Genomic DNA, 16,146 nt, shown 5'->3' on the forward strand with positions numbered 1-16,146 from the left:
GCTGGAAATCAGTTAAGAGTAACTGCATCAACCCAAATGCCTACCTTGGCAGCAACCATGGTCTGACCGTTGCACACATCTGTTTACTTTTTCTTCAAGCACATCTGTTAGTCCAGGGGCTGCGTAACTCCTAGTCACTCCTAGACTCTGGGGTGAGGCAACTTTCTGAGTGATGAGTGGGAACAAGTTTGCACTGTGTGGCCAGGGCAAGACACAGGAATTCTGCACTGCTGGACAGGAATAAACTCAAAGGCATGCCCACAGGTAACAATGGTGACCTCTAGTTGGGCATGGGGCTGGGGGTTTGGTCCTGCCATCAAGGCCCTGTACAGAGAGAGGCTCCAGACTATGGCCCTCAATCCTGGGCATATATCAGAACCATCGTGGCTGTGCACAGCTACAGCTGAGCTCTGGTATTTCTCTTAGTGGTTCTCAACCTTTCATGTGTGTGGATTCTCTGTGGAGATTTTGATTCAGCTGGTTTGGGATAAGGCCCATGAATCTGACCTCTGAGGCTTTTTTTCAGAAACAGGCTTCCCTTGGGATTTTGGCTCGGGCCAACAGCTGGCGACATTGTGGGATGCACTGCAAGACTGTGGTGGTTCTCTCCTTGCTTCCAGTGTGGTCCAGTTACCACGGTCGGCCTTAGCGGAGGCGGTGCAGGACTTCCAAAAGCAAACAGCTTAGGCTCCTCCGAGCGGCCATCAACTCTATCCTCAGAAGATGAAGCCTTGTTCTCTTTCCTAAGCTGAAGATCTCACAATTGCTCGGGGCAGTGGCATTTTCCTTTACAGAAAAGAATGGGAAGCATCACTACATGCAGTAAAAACACTAAAGAGTTCTCACTTCCAATGGCATTGCTCACGGGTGCTCAGCTGGGTGGTGACTTGAAGAGAACTCATAGGAAGCTTTCTGGCTGAGTGCAGCACCCTTCCCACCAAATAGTTAGAACTCGCCCAGAATGACTTCCGTGACTAACCGTTATGTAAAACTGCAGTGGCAAAACTAAGTGATGCAAGTTGTACCTCCTGAAAGGACATGGAAAATGTCCACTACCATTTTCTTTATGTATTTGAAAGAGTTACAGAGAGAGAGAGAGGGAGAGACCGACAGAGAGGTTTCATCTTCTGATTCACTACCTGGACAACCACAACAGCCAGGGCTGAGCCAGGAGCTTCATCTGTGTCTCCCATGTGGTTGGCAGGACTCAAATGACTGCGGCCATGTTCTGTTGCTTTTCCTAGGCCAGGGAGCCTAGGGAGCTGGATAGGAAGTGGAGTGGTGGGGATACCAGCTACTCCATGTGGGGAAGCAGCTTTACCCACTGTGCCACAGCACCTGCTCCCTGTCCATTGCCTTTAAACTCCACTTTTCCATGAACTTTCTGAAGCATCCTTGTATTCTCATTTAAAATTATTTTGTGGAGTTTTTTTTTAATCCTTGCATAACACTAACAATGAAATTTAAATGAGATTGCTCTATTGGAAAGAAATTTTGGAAACTCATTGCTAACCATTGCCATGAACAATTTTCAAATAAAATATTTGGTTTTCTCCTCTCTACCCTGGCCTTCCATGTAGGAAACACCTCAATGATGACAAGTTAGGGACTGGATAAATACATCACAGCACATCCACACATGGGAAAACCACACCACTGTAAAAGGAACCAGCAGCTCTTCATGCTAGTCTGCAAGTGAAAAAGGCAAGGTAGAGAAAAATGTCTAATATACTTCCTAGCTTTTGTCTGTTAAAGCAGGTGGAGACAAGAACCAATGTTTTGTTTCGTCTTGTGTGCACACACATACAATAATGCAAAAGCAAATAAGAATAATGGCTAGCTTTTTCTTGGTTAATGGAGGGACTGGTAGGGCCTGATGGGATGGGGAATTTGTGCTGTATATCTTTATGTTGGAAAACATGAATGCATTCTATATTTTAAAAAATATTCCAAAACTCCTTCAGTACAAAATTTCTATTCACCTATACCAGGAACTATCCCTCTACCATGCTAGGCATTTGGGTGGAAAAGAATGAAATTATATCTTCTACTTGTACCAATAAGCACAAAGACTGCTAAGAATTTCTTTATGAGAACAATATTTTTAGGTACAAAATCAAAATTCCCAGAATATTTTCAATGAATGTTTCTGGTTTATAAAAGATAAGTGAAATTCAATTACACAGAGAACATATGTTTTGATTGTGAAACCCAGCAGACAAATGCAATGACACAGCTTTAAATATAAAAATACAGTTTTGATCCAGCAAATGGCACCAAATTAGAACGATTTTATTATTTAACATCATGTCAACGTATGTACATTATCTTCCCAAATAAGAAACAATTTGATCCCAAAGTTTAAAATGTAGTTTCCAAAATGAATCCTTATTAGAAATTTGAAGGAAAAAAAGTCCTGCAAATTAACACAAACTTAATTTTAATCCTTGACTAAAGAATGCACCCTGTACCAATCACCTCTCTCATACAAAAATGTATATTATAAATAAAATTTTCAAAAAGATCTTGGATGTTTTATTGCACATCATACAGAATGCTTGCCATTATCTGAACGGCTTTTAGCCATTCACTGTGTTAGCTGTTTAAAGCCTATACTCAAATTTGGAGAACACTGCAGGTACTATCACATCTAGGATCACAGATCTTTTCCATACACGGGAATATATAATCTTACTGAGTCCAGCTTCTGTCACTTTTTCTAAAATAAGGAGGACTTCTATTTTCTACTGTTACAGGTAAAAAGTCCTGTTCAAATGTCAGTTTTCTTTTTTGCAAAGAGAAAACACGTAGAGTGGTTTCACACCTAGTCACATATTCCTCCTCCTCCCTAGACCCAGTCCTCTCTAAGCATGTATTGTTAAAGATCCGGCCACAGGGTTCCTAAGGATGCTGCCCACCCATAACAGTTATTGTTTTGGTCTCAACATTTTCAAACCTTAGCCATCATTAAACCAGCACAAACCAGTCCCAATGCGATGGCCCTAAAAATAAAGATTCTCAAAGTTTTCATACCATCTAGCACAGTGCCTAGCACGCCGCAGGCATTCAATAAATATTGGATGAAAGAATACACTGTTTTTAAGACCACTTCCTATACTTATACGTATTAATGATGTATGGGTAATATGTTGATTTTAGGTACACAGACCTAACATGGTAACTAAACAAGGAACACATAGGACATGGAAATACATTGTTAGTTTCTATGATCTTGTCCCAGGACAGAACGTATACTTGAAGGGTTAAAACTATTTCAATAATAAAAATTGATTAGTCAAATATTTTTATTTTGCCAAAGGACTCTAACAGTTGGCCTTTGGCGACTCAAACATACAATGAACCCCAAACAAAAACAAAACCAAATTGCACTATTACAAAGACACAAGTCCGTAAAACCACAGAGGCGGCACCGGTTAGGGGACAGCGACTTCAAGGAGACGGTTGTTTTTTCGCTTGCACGTGGGGACACTCCCATTCTTCTGGCTGCCCTGAATAAACTTCACACATACTTTGTCTTGTCTGAATTGTACAAGGAACCTAGGGGAAAAAGAATGAAACAAATTGAAAAGTACACACAAAAACAGCTGATGATTACAGAAACACCAGCTTTTGTAGATGAATGGATACTGATCTTGACAAGTGCTAATGCGAAGGAGTAACACTTACACAGAAATAACCCTTGGCTTCACCTCTAGTAGTCACCATTCAGCCCTGAGTAAGCGGAAGTCCATTAACTCATCATATTCCCTTAAGGGAGGCTGAGACCAAGTATTTTCATGTTTCAAATGGAAAGGCCAACATATTATGGCTCCATTTTTGTCCTCTTTTGCATGGCGAAAACAAATTGGGGGAGGAGTGCTATTATCCATACACTAAGAAAATGAAATGAATTTCAAAGAAGGAAGAAGTCTAGAGATCCTTTGCAAACACCAGGTACTTACATGCTCCCTACACAATTTTTATCACTCTTGCACACTCTGATAATAGTTCTATCTTAAATTATTTCAGAATAGGAGCTGGCATTGTGGTGTAGTAGGTAAAGCTGCCACTTGCAATGCCAGCATCCCATGTGGACACCGGTTTGTGTCCTGGCTGCTCCACTTCCAATCCAGCTCTCTGCTATGGTCTGGGAAAGCAGTAGGAGATGGTCCAAGTCCTTGAGCCCCTGCACCCAAATGAGACCTGGAAGAAGTTCCTGGCTTCAGCCTGAGTCAGTGTTGGACCAATGTAGCCATCTAGGGAGTGAACCAGCAGACAGAAGATCTAACTCTGCCTTCAAATAAATAAATCTTAAAATTATTTCAGAATAACCGTACCCTAGAGAATACTACTCATAATGATAAAATCGTGTTTGAGTTTATTTTTAATATTCATTACAAATAATTTTTTTTTGACAGGCAGAGTTAGAGACAGACAGAAAGGTCTACTTTTTTCCATTGGTTCATCCCCCAAGTGGCCGCTATGGCCGGGTGTTGCCGCTGGCGTGCTGTGCCAATCCGAAGCCAGGAGCCAGGTGCTTCTTCCTGGTGTCTCATGCGGGTGCAGGGCCCAAGCACTTGGGCCATCCTTCACTGCACTTCGGGGCCGCAGCAGAGAGCTGGGCTGGAAGAGGGGCAACCAGGACAGAATCTGGTGCCCCGACCAGGACTAGAACCCAGTGTGCCAGCACTGTAGGAGGAAGATTAGCCTAGTGAGCTGCAGCGCCGGCCACAAATAGTTAAAAAGGATAAAAAGTTTTAAAAACCTACCAGAGTACATCTACAAAAGCATCTCCTAGCTCATCAGCAGTGCACAGTGCATTGTTAGGTATTTTCCATGTTTCTCAGGGAATGGTTTCCTGAGTCAGGGGCACATTATTATGTGAGTCAAACCTACCAAGCATGAGACTGATCACTCACTCGCCGACCCCCACAGCCATGGCAAGGGTCTAAGCAGCTCTGCTCCCTACACTTCCACTCAGTTTCAAGAAGCCAGGCTTTGCAACCATTATTTACTGGAGTGACACAGAAGGCTCTAATTCATCTGTTGTTTTGAAAAGATAGTATTAAGACCTTTTAAATTGGTTGCTTCTTTTCAACTTGAAAACACTGGAAAAAAAGCCAGCTATAGTTCCAAATTCATCTATCTGAGATATATTTCCAGCACAGATACTGGTATCTGTGTGCCACAAAATAAAAAATATATAAAAATTTAAAAATGCAATCTTAATGTAAATTAAAACTTTAAGAATCCAACACTTTGCGACAGGCAGTGTGGCACAGCAGGTTAAGCCGCCTCTGACGACATCCCATATTTGCTCTAGTTCAAGTCCCAGCTGCTTCACTTCTGATCCAGCTCCCTGCTAATGTGCCTGGGAAAGCAGAAGATGCTCCAACTGCTTAGACCCCAGCCACCCACACTGGACACTAGATAAAGTGCCTGGCTCCTGCAACCACTGTGGCCACTTGGGGAGTGAACCAGTGGATTCAAGATCTCGCTGTCTCTCCCTCTCCCTGTAACTTTGCCTTTCAAATAACTAAATACACCTTTTTTAAAAAATAAAAGTTTGTATTTTAATTTCCAAAGTGTAGCCTAAGAAATGTATAGGAACTTCTTTTCCCCCAATAACTTTGACAGACATTCTCTTCATGTTCGTAACTCCCAATCAAGATTCACACTAGAAATAACAGTAGCTAAAATGCACGGAGCGTCTGCCAGGTACATGCTATTCGTGGTCATTTACACAGATGAACTCAGTCTTAATTCTAAAGAGAGAACCACTATTTATCTCCATTTCATGAAAAACTGAAAATCATTCTCCAGCAAACAATAAATGCAATGTATTTTTTTCATAGCATTAATATCAGAATTTTAAGGTAAAATATGGGTCAGTTCTTTAGACTTAAAATATACACAGAAATTATGAAAATTAATTAATGATACATATATCAGGGATCTTCAGAAAGTTCCTGGAAAGGGCATATTATGAAAAAAAATGCATGGGTTTCCAAGGTTTTATGTTAAACTTCTGTTTTCCATGAACCTTCTCAAGTAGCTTGTACATGCAGTGTTTGCATAATATTCATTTCTCATGAACTTTTTGAAGACCCCACATATGCAAGGATTTCAAATTGTATCAAGATTTTAACTTTTTCCACAGTTTTTGAAGTACTGTGGTATATTTAAAATGTCTAATAGAACAAATTCACTTTAACTTTGATTGTATCAGGGACTTCATCTGGAGAAACAATACCCATCTTGCAGACCGTTCTTAAAGTGCAGTCCATTGATAGACGGAATAGTTCAGGAAGGCAAGGACTGGCAGGTCCAAGGCAGTTGTGTCTGTCAATGAATTCAATTCTCACATCTACACTAAGAAGCAAACAGGACTTGAACTCTCTTCCTAAAAACTGACAGCCAGTTTACCCGTAATAACTAGAGAAACAGGGCTTGCTACCCACCTACTTCTGAAAAGGATGCAGTCACAGAACTACAGGGGGTTGACCACATTGGTTCTACACAGCTGCCAAGCAAGGGGAGCAAAGGCACTGGGAACTCAACTACCAGCACAGACAGCCCGGCTCGTGCCTTCTGACAGCTCTACTGCACTTACAACACTTTCTAAGGAGGTTTACAATGCCCGACGCTGAGTTCCTGGGGCTACACAGCAGCGGCTGCACTGGAAACTCACTCTCCACACTCCCTGGGCTGCAAAAGGGGACCCATGGGTGCCAGGCAAGTGTCCTTCATTTATTTTATTTTATAGACCAACCAATAATTAGGAACTGGAGGAGGAAAGGTGCGATCCTGGTATCAGATATATGTTTTCCTTACATGGCCACACTGTAAATCGACACTGAGACAACTATGCTTACCGAAAGCTTAGCATCTGTAATGCCACATGCCACTCTGGGAGGGCATGGGGTCCCTGCCGTCCGGAGGCAGAATAATCCCAAGCTATTTCTTGACTCACGTGCCTCCAGACACAGGCTGTGGGAGCCACTGCATGGGTTCTGCAGTGGACCACAATTGGGTGACATGGCCCACGCTACCCACCACAACCCCTCAGGAGAGAAGCAGTGTGCAGTCTAATTCCCAAGGCTCTGATAAGGGCTGTGGGAAAGACAGACGCAGTCCCCATAGCACACGGTCGCCAACATCCTGCCAGGCAGCGTTCTCAGCACAACACCCCGCGAAATGCTTAAAAGTGGCCCTCCTTTGGGATCTGCATTTAAATGTGATTGCTTTGTCTGAAAAGACGACCCTGTTAACGCAGGGAACCTCCTGTGAGCGAGTGCTGCCTCATCCACGTGCCAAAGGGTGCCGCCACCTGCGACACAGGTGATCTTCCCCTGAAGCCCCGCATCCCAAATCATGACAAACTTCCAGCAAAGGCAGATTAAAGCTCCCAGCCCCGACAGGGTCAACCTTAATGAACTGGAACACAGCTCGCCATTATTCTTTTTCCTGCTATTTTTTATAAGTAGTAACTTGGTCCAAAGAGTAACTCTCAAAGTATACATACAGCCCAGTCTCCCACCCAATCTCAACAGCATCCTGAGCGTTCAACAAGAAGTGAGGAGGCCCCTTGGGCACCAGAAACCCTACCACAGCCAAGAGAGCTTGACAGAGAGGGGGACAGAAATGGGTACAAATGTACTTTTAAAAGACTTGGAGGGGGCCAGCGCTGTGGTGCAGCGGGTTAACGCCCTGGCCTGAAGCGCCGGCATCCCACATGGGCACCGGTTCTAGTCCCGGCTGCTCCTCTTTCGATCCAGCTCTCTGCTATGGCCTAGGAGAGCAGTAGAGGATGGCCCAAGTCCTTGGGCCCCTGCACCCACGTCGGAGACCTGGAAGAAGCTCCTGGCTCCTGGCTTTGGATTGGTGCAGCTCCAGCCGCTGTGGCCATCTGGGGAGTGAACCATCAGATGGAAGACTTCTCTCTCTCTCTGCCTCTCCTCTCTCTGTAACTCTGACTTTCAAAATAAATAAATCTTAAAAAAAAAAAAAAAAAAAGAATTGGAGGAGGAGTTGAGATAGAAGCACCTGGAAAATGCTTAATGAGAAAATAATTTCTTGAGCATTCTGGCTATGCCAAATTTTCACTACAGATGTAAGAAAGTACAGAGGTCAGTGCTGAACTGTCCATTGAAGAGTCAGCTATTAAATACCAGTCAATACAAGCCCTCAAATTCATTCAAGCCACTTGTAGCAATAGATTTAAGAGATACAATGTTACCTTCTATAGTTAGAACCTAGTGTGAAATAACAAGAAAAAGCAAATTTCCAGCTTATATTAGTCTTAGCATCCTAATGAACTCTTGTCAACATGCAATGCTTAGTCTGTAACTCCAGTTGATTGTATGTGGGGGAAAAGAAGGTCAGCTCAATGCTAACCTTAGCAGAACTCTCAATCTCATCCACAAGCCCCCTTCCTTAAGTTGGAACCACTGCAGTTTGGGCTCAGGCCCCTAAACGAACACGCAATCTGTTTAATAAGTCCTCTTACTTTCTTTCAAATCTAACCTCTTCTCACTACCTGCCACTCGCACTGCAGCTTCAGCTGCGTCGTCCCTACCGCAGACAGTCAGACCTCCTAACATTCTTAAGAATTTAAGAACAGAAATCGGATCGTGTTCAAAATCCGTAATGGCTTTCCATCATTCTCAACAAAACTTCAACCCCTCGGTTCAGTTGCCAAGCGCACAAGCCCAGGACCCGCCTCTCTCTCCAGGGTCTTCCACAGAACATCCCCCTCTGCCACAAAGTTCACTTCTGTCTCGGGGCTGCTGCACCTGCTGTCTCTCTGGAAGGTGTCTTCCTGGATAGCTACACCTGCCTTGCTCCACTGTTTGATTCCAGTCTCTCGCTGCCTGAAAAACAACTCCCCACCTCCCTAACAAAAACAGCAATTTTTGACCCTGAATTTGCTGTTTTTCTCTGCAAACATGTGGTTCCCAGCCCAAATCACGTCACCTATTAACTGTCTCGTTTGTGCACATCGATCTCAGGTACTTGGTCAGCGTCATCCCTGCCCATCCCTCCTCTAGAACAGACTCACACTGGGTATTTAACAAGTATGAATGAATGAATGAGATCAGAGAGCTGAGCTCGAACACCAAAGCCAGAAGTGAAAAGGAGCATTCAGACAACATGAACGTACTCATCGGAGATTTCAATATTGAGCTTCTGTTTGGTTTGGCTGAGAGTCGTACGGTAGAGCTTGGTGGCCATTTCAATCAGGTGATCGCTGCTGAAGAGGAAGTCCCCTTTACTGGCTGCCTCTGAGCCCTGCAAGGACAAACAAGGGGTCAGAGTGCCAGAAGTAAAGACCGTGGGCGGGAGGTGTTCACGGGCTCCGCTGAAAATGCATTACAGTCTCCTTAAACACTGCATCCAAGTAAACTGTCAGGACAGAAGTGAAATGTCCTCCAACTTGCTCAGGGCACTTCAGCAAGTCACCTGTCATCCACCTGCCACCTAGAGCAGGCCTGTGGACTGGCAGCACCATCCGTGTGGCCGGGGAGCCTGTTAGGAAAGCAGACATGAGGGTATACCACAGGCCCCTGGACACGAGTCCACAGTGAGGTCCCTGGGGGACGGGGCTGACCTAGAACTCATTCTGGAAAAAGCTGCCGAAAACACTCCTCAGTGATTTGGCTGAAATATATGTAACAACATTCCCAACAAGTATTCTAGAGCAGTCGCTGTCAACCCTGGCTACACAAGGGAACCATCTAGGGAAGCTTTCAAAAAATACGACACTGTGCCCCACTCCACGCAATTCTAATTTCACTGGCCTGTGAATATGGCCTGAACATCAGCACCTTGCAAAGTGTAATGGGTAACTGAGGGTAAGAAACACAGTCCTACTACTTAATATGCCTGCCCCCTTTAGTTAAGATTCACAGCGGGGGAGGGGGGCAGTGTTATGGCATAGTGGGTGAAGCTGCTGCCTGTGATGCCAGCATCCCATATGGTCACTGGTTCAAGTCCATGCTGCTCCACTTCTGATCTAGCTCCCTCCTAATGGTCTGGGAAAAACAGGAGAAGGTGGCCCAAGCACTTAGGCCCCTGCCACCCATAGTGGAGACCTGGAAGAAGCTCCTGGTGCCTGGCTTTGGCCTGGCCCAGCACTGGCTGTTGCAGCCATCTGGGGAGTGAACCAGAGGAAAGATTTTTTCTCTCTGTAATCTTAAAAAATGGAAAAATAAAAAGATTCACAGTGGGGAAAACACGCTGAGTAAGCTTGTGGGAGTTTTGTGCTCTGGCTAGATGCATGTCCCTAAATTTAATATTTGCTAACATTTGTTTATTCAGTGGCTATGTTATGCAACAGGCACTGTGCTAAGCATTTTATGTACAGTGTCTCATTTAATCCTGACCAACAAATGCTTTAAAGTAGGTCTAATTCCCATTTGAAGGATGGGAAAAACTCAGTAGGTACAAGAAAGAGGACTCTACCACAGTCCTGGAAAAGTTAATAACTACATTTAAACTCTTCCTTCAAGCCAGGAGGTCCTGGTTCAGCTAAAAACATAGATCTTTAAAAAAAAAAAAAAAAAAAGAGGAAAGAGAGAGAAGGAAGAAAAAGAAGAAAAGGAAAGAAAAGAAAAAAACAAAACGAAAGAAAAGAGAAAAGAAAGGAAATCTCAGGTTGACATCATTAGGTAGATGTTCTAGTTGTATCCTTAATAACCACTTCCCCCACCCACAGTAAGAAGAACCGGAAGACACTTGCTAAGTTGGCATACAGAGGAAACAGAGGGAAGCACAGTTTAGAACACGTTGCTATTTGAAATGAAAGGTACAGAAGTGATTATCTTGCTCCGTCACTGAGGAGCCAAGCTTGAGATTTTCACGGAGGGGTGGATATGGCCACACTCCGCAGAGCAGCGAGGGAGACTACAGGCAATAGGATTAGTCAGACGTGGACATTTTTACACCAATGGCCAAGAGACTGCACAAATGCAGAAATCTTTCAGTGACGTCATTAGTCTTTACCTCTTTGAGGTGGACGGCGAAGAAGCCATCGTTTTGTGAGCTCATGGATACCTTGGTCACATCCACCAGGGGAACCTCTGACTTGATTTGTCCAGACTTTTGATCAGCAAGCAGGAGATTATTATTCGTTAAGAGGAAAATCCGGGATGTGCTCTAAAGAGAAACAAAAATGGATGATTAAAAAAAATAAATAAATAAAAACCCAAATGGTCCGTGAGTTGAAAGCATTAGTTATCTGCAGAAGAGTACATTTTATTCTGGTATCTTTCAGCAAGTATATCTATGTAAGGTGAGAACATAGATAGTTTATTTTAATTCAAAAACACTTCCGCCAACATGCAGAATTCCACCTACGCTTAACGGTAGAGGGGCGCCATCCCCTTCGCAGTGAACGCCACTGAGAACATGAAATGGAAATTTCAACATTCAGAAACCTAAGGATGACTGTTCCAATGGATAAAGACTTGTCAGTCTTCAGGCCTAGCATTTTTACCTTCCCATTAGCACGATTGATTTTGTTCACAACTTCAGCAATGATGATCTTTTCTTCAATGGCATCCTTGAGTTTCTTATACTTGGGGTTCTTGTTGATTTCTAGGTAAGCCCCTTGGAATGGTTGCCCAACACTAAAGGGAAAAAAAAAAATCCCTGCCCATTAGAAACGGTTTCAAATGGAAATAACTAGAAAAAGGAACAAGTCAGTTGGTTCTAAGGAGTAGCAGACAACTTCAAAAAAGTTCTCAAATTATTTTATATATTTCACCTGCACGTCTCAAAATTTAAGTTTGAAATGAAACCTTAAAACTTTCAGGTATGCTTCTGATGTGATCACAGCATTAGGTAGGTAGGAGACTGACAGCAATCGTCTCACAGGGAATAATTCAGATGGAATGGACTCTAAGAAAGACTGCAAGATCTAGTGAGCGGTCTCCCGGGAAGGCAAGGGTCATTTCTTCTAATTTGTTAGTATGAAGTTAGCAGCTTCCCACGAAGGACTTCCTGATGCCTTTAAGGAATATTTGGCAATGAAAAAAAAGAGCTGAGATCATCACCATCATACACACCAAAGAAAAGCCTCATTTTCTGACAGGGAATAAGGTAATCAACAGCTTTTGTGGAAGACTAAACCCAGGACAATCACTTTAGAAGCAAACTAGAGAGCAGTTAAAATGACATGTGCGTCCACAAGCAGCAGCAGGCCTCTCCCCCTGGGAGATGCTTCAGGGGCGTGGGTGGCCAAGGCAAATATTCAGACCCACGGCAGATTGCTTTCAAGTAGAGCACTGTTCCCTAGAGGCATAACCCTGCACATGTGTGTACGGTGCCGATTTTCCTAAACACTTACAGGGCGACTCTCCCAGGGCAGCTTCTCAGACACCCAAACCAAACACAGCACCACCTTTTGTCCCCCAACACACATACACACACACGTGCTACCCTCTGTCCCCCAGCACGTGCACACACACACATACACACATGACCCTCTACCCCCCAACACACATGCTACCCTCTGTCCCCCAGCATGTGCACACACACACACACAAACACGACCCTCTATCCCCCAACACACACACACTATCCTCTGTCCCCCAGCATGTGCATACACACATACACAAACACTACCCTCTATCCCCCAACACACATGCTACTTTCTGTCCCCCAGCATGTGCACACACACAAACATGACCCTCTATCCCCCAACACACACACACACACACACAAACACGACCCTCTTTTCCCCAACACACACACACTACCCTCTGTCCCCCAGCATGTGCATACACACATACACAAACACTACCTTCTGTCCAACACACATACACACATGCACGCTACCCTCTGTCCCCCAGCACGTGCACACACACAAACACGACCCTCTATCCCCCAACACACACACACACACGCTACCCTCTGTCCCCCAGCATGTGCATACACACAAACACTACCCTCTGTCCAACACACACACACACACAACCCCCTGTGCCCCAACACATGCATGCACACAAACACTATCCTCTATCCAACATACACACACTGCCCTCTGCCCCCAACACACACACTACCCTCTGAAATTCAGCAGGGGTGAGCATACACGCGTGCGCACGCACACACACACACACACACACACACTGCTGCTTCATTTTAAGCTATTTGGTTCTGGCAACTGCCAAAGACAACTTTAAATGCTGATGTTGTGGGCAGAGAACTGGGGAAGAAAAATCCATGTAGGTGGTCAGCGTTTCACAGTTCCCAGGATATAAAAGGCTGACTCCCATAAGGGCTGCCATTTCGGAGTGGTGGGAGGGCAATTATTCCCCTGCTGTCGCTGCTGTGGGGCGAGCGTGCCACCACGCCTAAGAACCGATCAAACTACCCAAAAAGGACTTGGCTTCAAGTGAATTTTTGTTGTTGTTGTTGCTCATATTCAAATGTGTTTTTAATAACAAAAAGTGCTAAGAGCCTGCTTCAAAAATGTATCTTGCAGACTAGCTTCTGAAGGCATTTACAGAGAAGATTCATTAAGGTTACTCTTGAGTTTAAAGATATATAAAGAAAAGCTGAATAAAACTAGCTGCTGAAGAAAGCACACAGACAGTTTTCCTGTATTAATAGCAGGCACTTTGGACAGTTTTGGATTTAGTCTTGTACCTGATTTAAGGGAGTGTATATACCACCTCCAGTTGCCAAACCAGCTACCAAGAAAGCAGTGTAATTTAAAATATTTAAACCCAATGCGCCTGGCCACTCAGGTACATTTAATCTTTTTAAAAAAGGAAGAGGGCTTGGGCAGGTGCTATGGTGTAGTGGGTTAAGCCTCTGCCTGTGGTGCCAGCATCCTACATGGGCGCTGGCTGCACCTCTTCTGATCCAGCTCTCTGCTATGGCCTGGGGAGACACTAGTAGATGGCCCAAGTGCTTGGGCCCCTGTACCCACGTGGGAGACCTGAAGGAAGCTCCTGGCTCCTGGCTTCAAGTTGGCTCAGCTCCAGCCATTGCAGCCATCTGGGGAATGAACCTGCAGATGGGAAATCTTCCCATCGCTCTCTCTCCCTAACTCTTTCAAAATAAATGAATCTTTAAGAATATTCAGGTTAGAAGTCATTAGCAAGGACTTCACTGGTTAAGCCTGCCAATGGTGTTCCTTCTTTTTCAGGGTAGCTGGTGTCTGTAACAGACACCGAGCTTGCTGCTCGGGCACTGGGATCAGCCCTGGAGCTTCAGTAGACTAGAGGACGCCATGGATTGGTGCTGGAGCAACCATCACCAAGTACCACGCTGGCCTTACAAGTGAGTTTCTGACCTGGCTGTTAAAGTAGGCAAAATGGAAAATTTTGAAAACTACAAACAAATTTACAATGCAAATGTACTTCATTAGCCTATACACTTTTTTTTTTTTTTAATATTTATTTATTCAAAAGGCAAAGTGACAGAGTGTGCATATGAGATCTTCTATCTGCTGAGTCACAACTCAAATGGCTGCAATGGCTGGGCTGGTCCAGGCCGAAGCCAGAAGTAACTCCATGTGGGTGGTTGCCCATGTTGGTGGCAGGGGCCCAAGCACTTGGGCCATCTCCTGCTGCTTTCCCAGGAGGATTAGCAGGGAGCTGGATCAGAGGTGGAGCAGCTGGGACTTTAACTGGAACAGACATGGGATGCCGGCAATGCAGGAGTTGTCTGCACCCTCTGTGCCAAGATGATGGGTGCCACAATTTTCATTTTTTTTTTTTTTAATTTGACAGGCAGAGTGGACAGTGAGAGAGAGAGAGAGACAGACAATTTTCATTTTTGAAGTCTTAGTAAAGTGTTGACGCTAATGCTGATGAAGTATATGTTGTAACATCCATCGTCTCATCATGTTAAAGAACACTGTGGAAAGCAACTGCTCAAGTTGTATTGTGTGCTCCCGAGTATTTATATCCAGCTGACTATAAAATGATTCACAAAATTACAAATTGCTCATCTAATGCTGAAATCAAACTCTACCAGGAAAGACCTACACATATATTTGAGCAAAATTTAAAAACTGATTTTTATGGGAAAAGCAGTCACAGTACCTGGATGGGTATAAAGCCTTCTTGTCTTTGAAGAGTTCACTGGCTTCTAGTTTCTCTTCATAAATAAGTTTCTGCTGGTCTGTGAATTGGTCCCTGTACTTTTTACACTGTGAGGTATGAGAAGACAAAAGCAGAACATTACTGATATGAATGAAGCACTACTTGTACTTCCATATGCCAAGCCTTTATAACAGCAAGAAGAATAAGAAAGCGTCCAGGACACTCGTTTAAAAGGCCAAAGACATTTTTTCCTGTGTGGGTTTTTGAAAGCTGGTCTTGGAAAGTGCCGCAAAAACCATTATTTGTAGCACAGAACCGTAGATGCTTCCCCCACCCATAGCAGGGCCTCGCTGGCCTGGGCCCTGGCAGGAGTACGTTTCCTCCCAGCTACAGTGTCGTTACCCTTCCGTAGAGACTCACAACAGAAACACTGCACTTCACAACCCAGGGCATTCACGGACACAGTCACAAAACCTTCACAAGGTAATACTTACCCTTTCTACTTGTGCCCTCTGCTACTTTCTGTTCTATTGTAGTTCATTAAAAAAAAAATGCTAGTAGGAATCCACTAAGCCAGTTCTGTGACCCACAACTATTCTATGACTACAGTAAGAGAAGCATGGCTCCACACCCCCGGTGCCCTTTTACAATATGGAAATCCTTACTCCAGCTCTGGGACAGCAATGAAGGGGGTGGGATGGCCCAGAGGACCAGGACAGGGACAGATGAGTCTCCCAAGAAATTGGTTGAGAATCACCCCAGTAACTGCCTGCAGAAATGCCATCGTGGCTGCCTTCCAGAAGAACCAGCTTTCTCATCTCCTACCCCCACGGCAGGTAAGGGTGGAGTTCTGGAGCCAAAGTGGAGCCGAGGCAGGGCAGATCCTGCAGCTGTTTCTGAAAACCGCTTCTATGCCAGACTCGACGAAGAGGGTGCACGACTCGGGTGCCGGTGAATCTTGTCAAGCTGGTTACGGACCAAGACTCGGCACCTGCTGCCTCCACTCATCACACTACCCAGTGATACTGTCACTGCACACACGTGTGACTGTCACACCCACAGAACAAATCCCCACTGCCAGCCAGGA

General features: G+C 44.5%; 2 protein-coding genes across 28 annotated transcripts in view; one reads left to right on the forward strand and one right to left on the reverse strand.

Annotated features, from left to right (window-relative positions):
* Nucleotides 1-16,146, forward strand: part of LOC149127332 (uncharacterized) — a 304,837-nt gene that overhangs the window by 281,512 nt on the left and 7,179 nt on the right. For 3 of the 6 annotated variants that reach the window (XR_016231996.1, XR_016231995.1, XR_016232009.1), the window contains one exon: nt 14,159-14,292. Coding sequence is in view for 1 of the 6 variants with exons in the window: in XM_089330163.1 (XP_089186289.1) it covers nt 527-687 (161 nt within the window). In the remaining 5 variants the exon portion in view is untranslated. Of the gene's footprint in view, nt 1-526; nt 2,938-14,158; nt 14,293-16,146 lie in introns of those variants that run through there. The other 3 variants (XR_016232000.1, XR_016232013.1, XM_089330163.1) reach the window with 1 other exon arrangement.
* MYO1B (myosin IB) overlaps nt 2,134-16,146 on the reverse strand; it is a 218,409-nt gene continuing 204,396 nt past the window's right edge. For all 22 annotated transcript variants that reach the window (XM_089330158.1, XM_089330155.1, XM_089330156.1 and 19 more), the window contains 5 exons: nt 15,060-15,166; nt 11,498-11,630; nt 11,005-11,157; nt 9,164-9,291; nt 2,134-3,558 (listed from right to left, as the gene is read on the reverse strand). In XM_089330158.1, the coding sequence (XP_089186284.1) occupies nt 3,435-3,558; nt 9,164-9,291; nt 11,005-11,157; nt 11,498-11,630; nt 15,060-15,166 (645 nt within the window). In that variant the 3' untranslated portion in view covers nt 2,134-3,434. The remainder of the gene's footprint in view (nt 3,559-9,163; nt 9,292-11,004; nt 11,158-11,497; nt 11,631-15,059; nt 15,167-16,146) is intronic.

Source organism: Oryctolagus cuniculus, chromosome 3 (assembly GCF_051225735.1).
Source record: "Oryctolagus cuniculus isolate XC-2025 breed Fujian yellow rabbit chromosome 3, ASM5122573v1, whole genome shotgun sequence".
Taxonomy (NCBI): Eukaryota; Metazoa; Chordata; class Mammalia; order Lagomorpha; family Leporidae; genus Oryctolagus; species Oryctolagus cuniculus.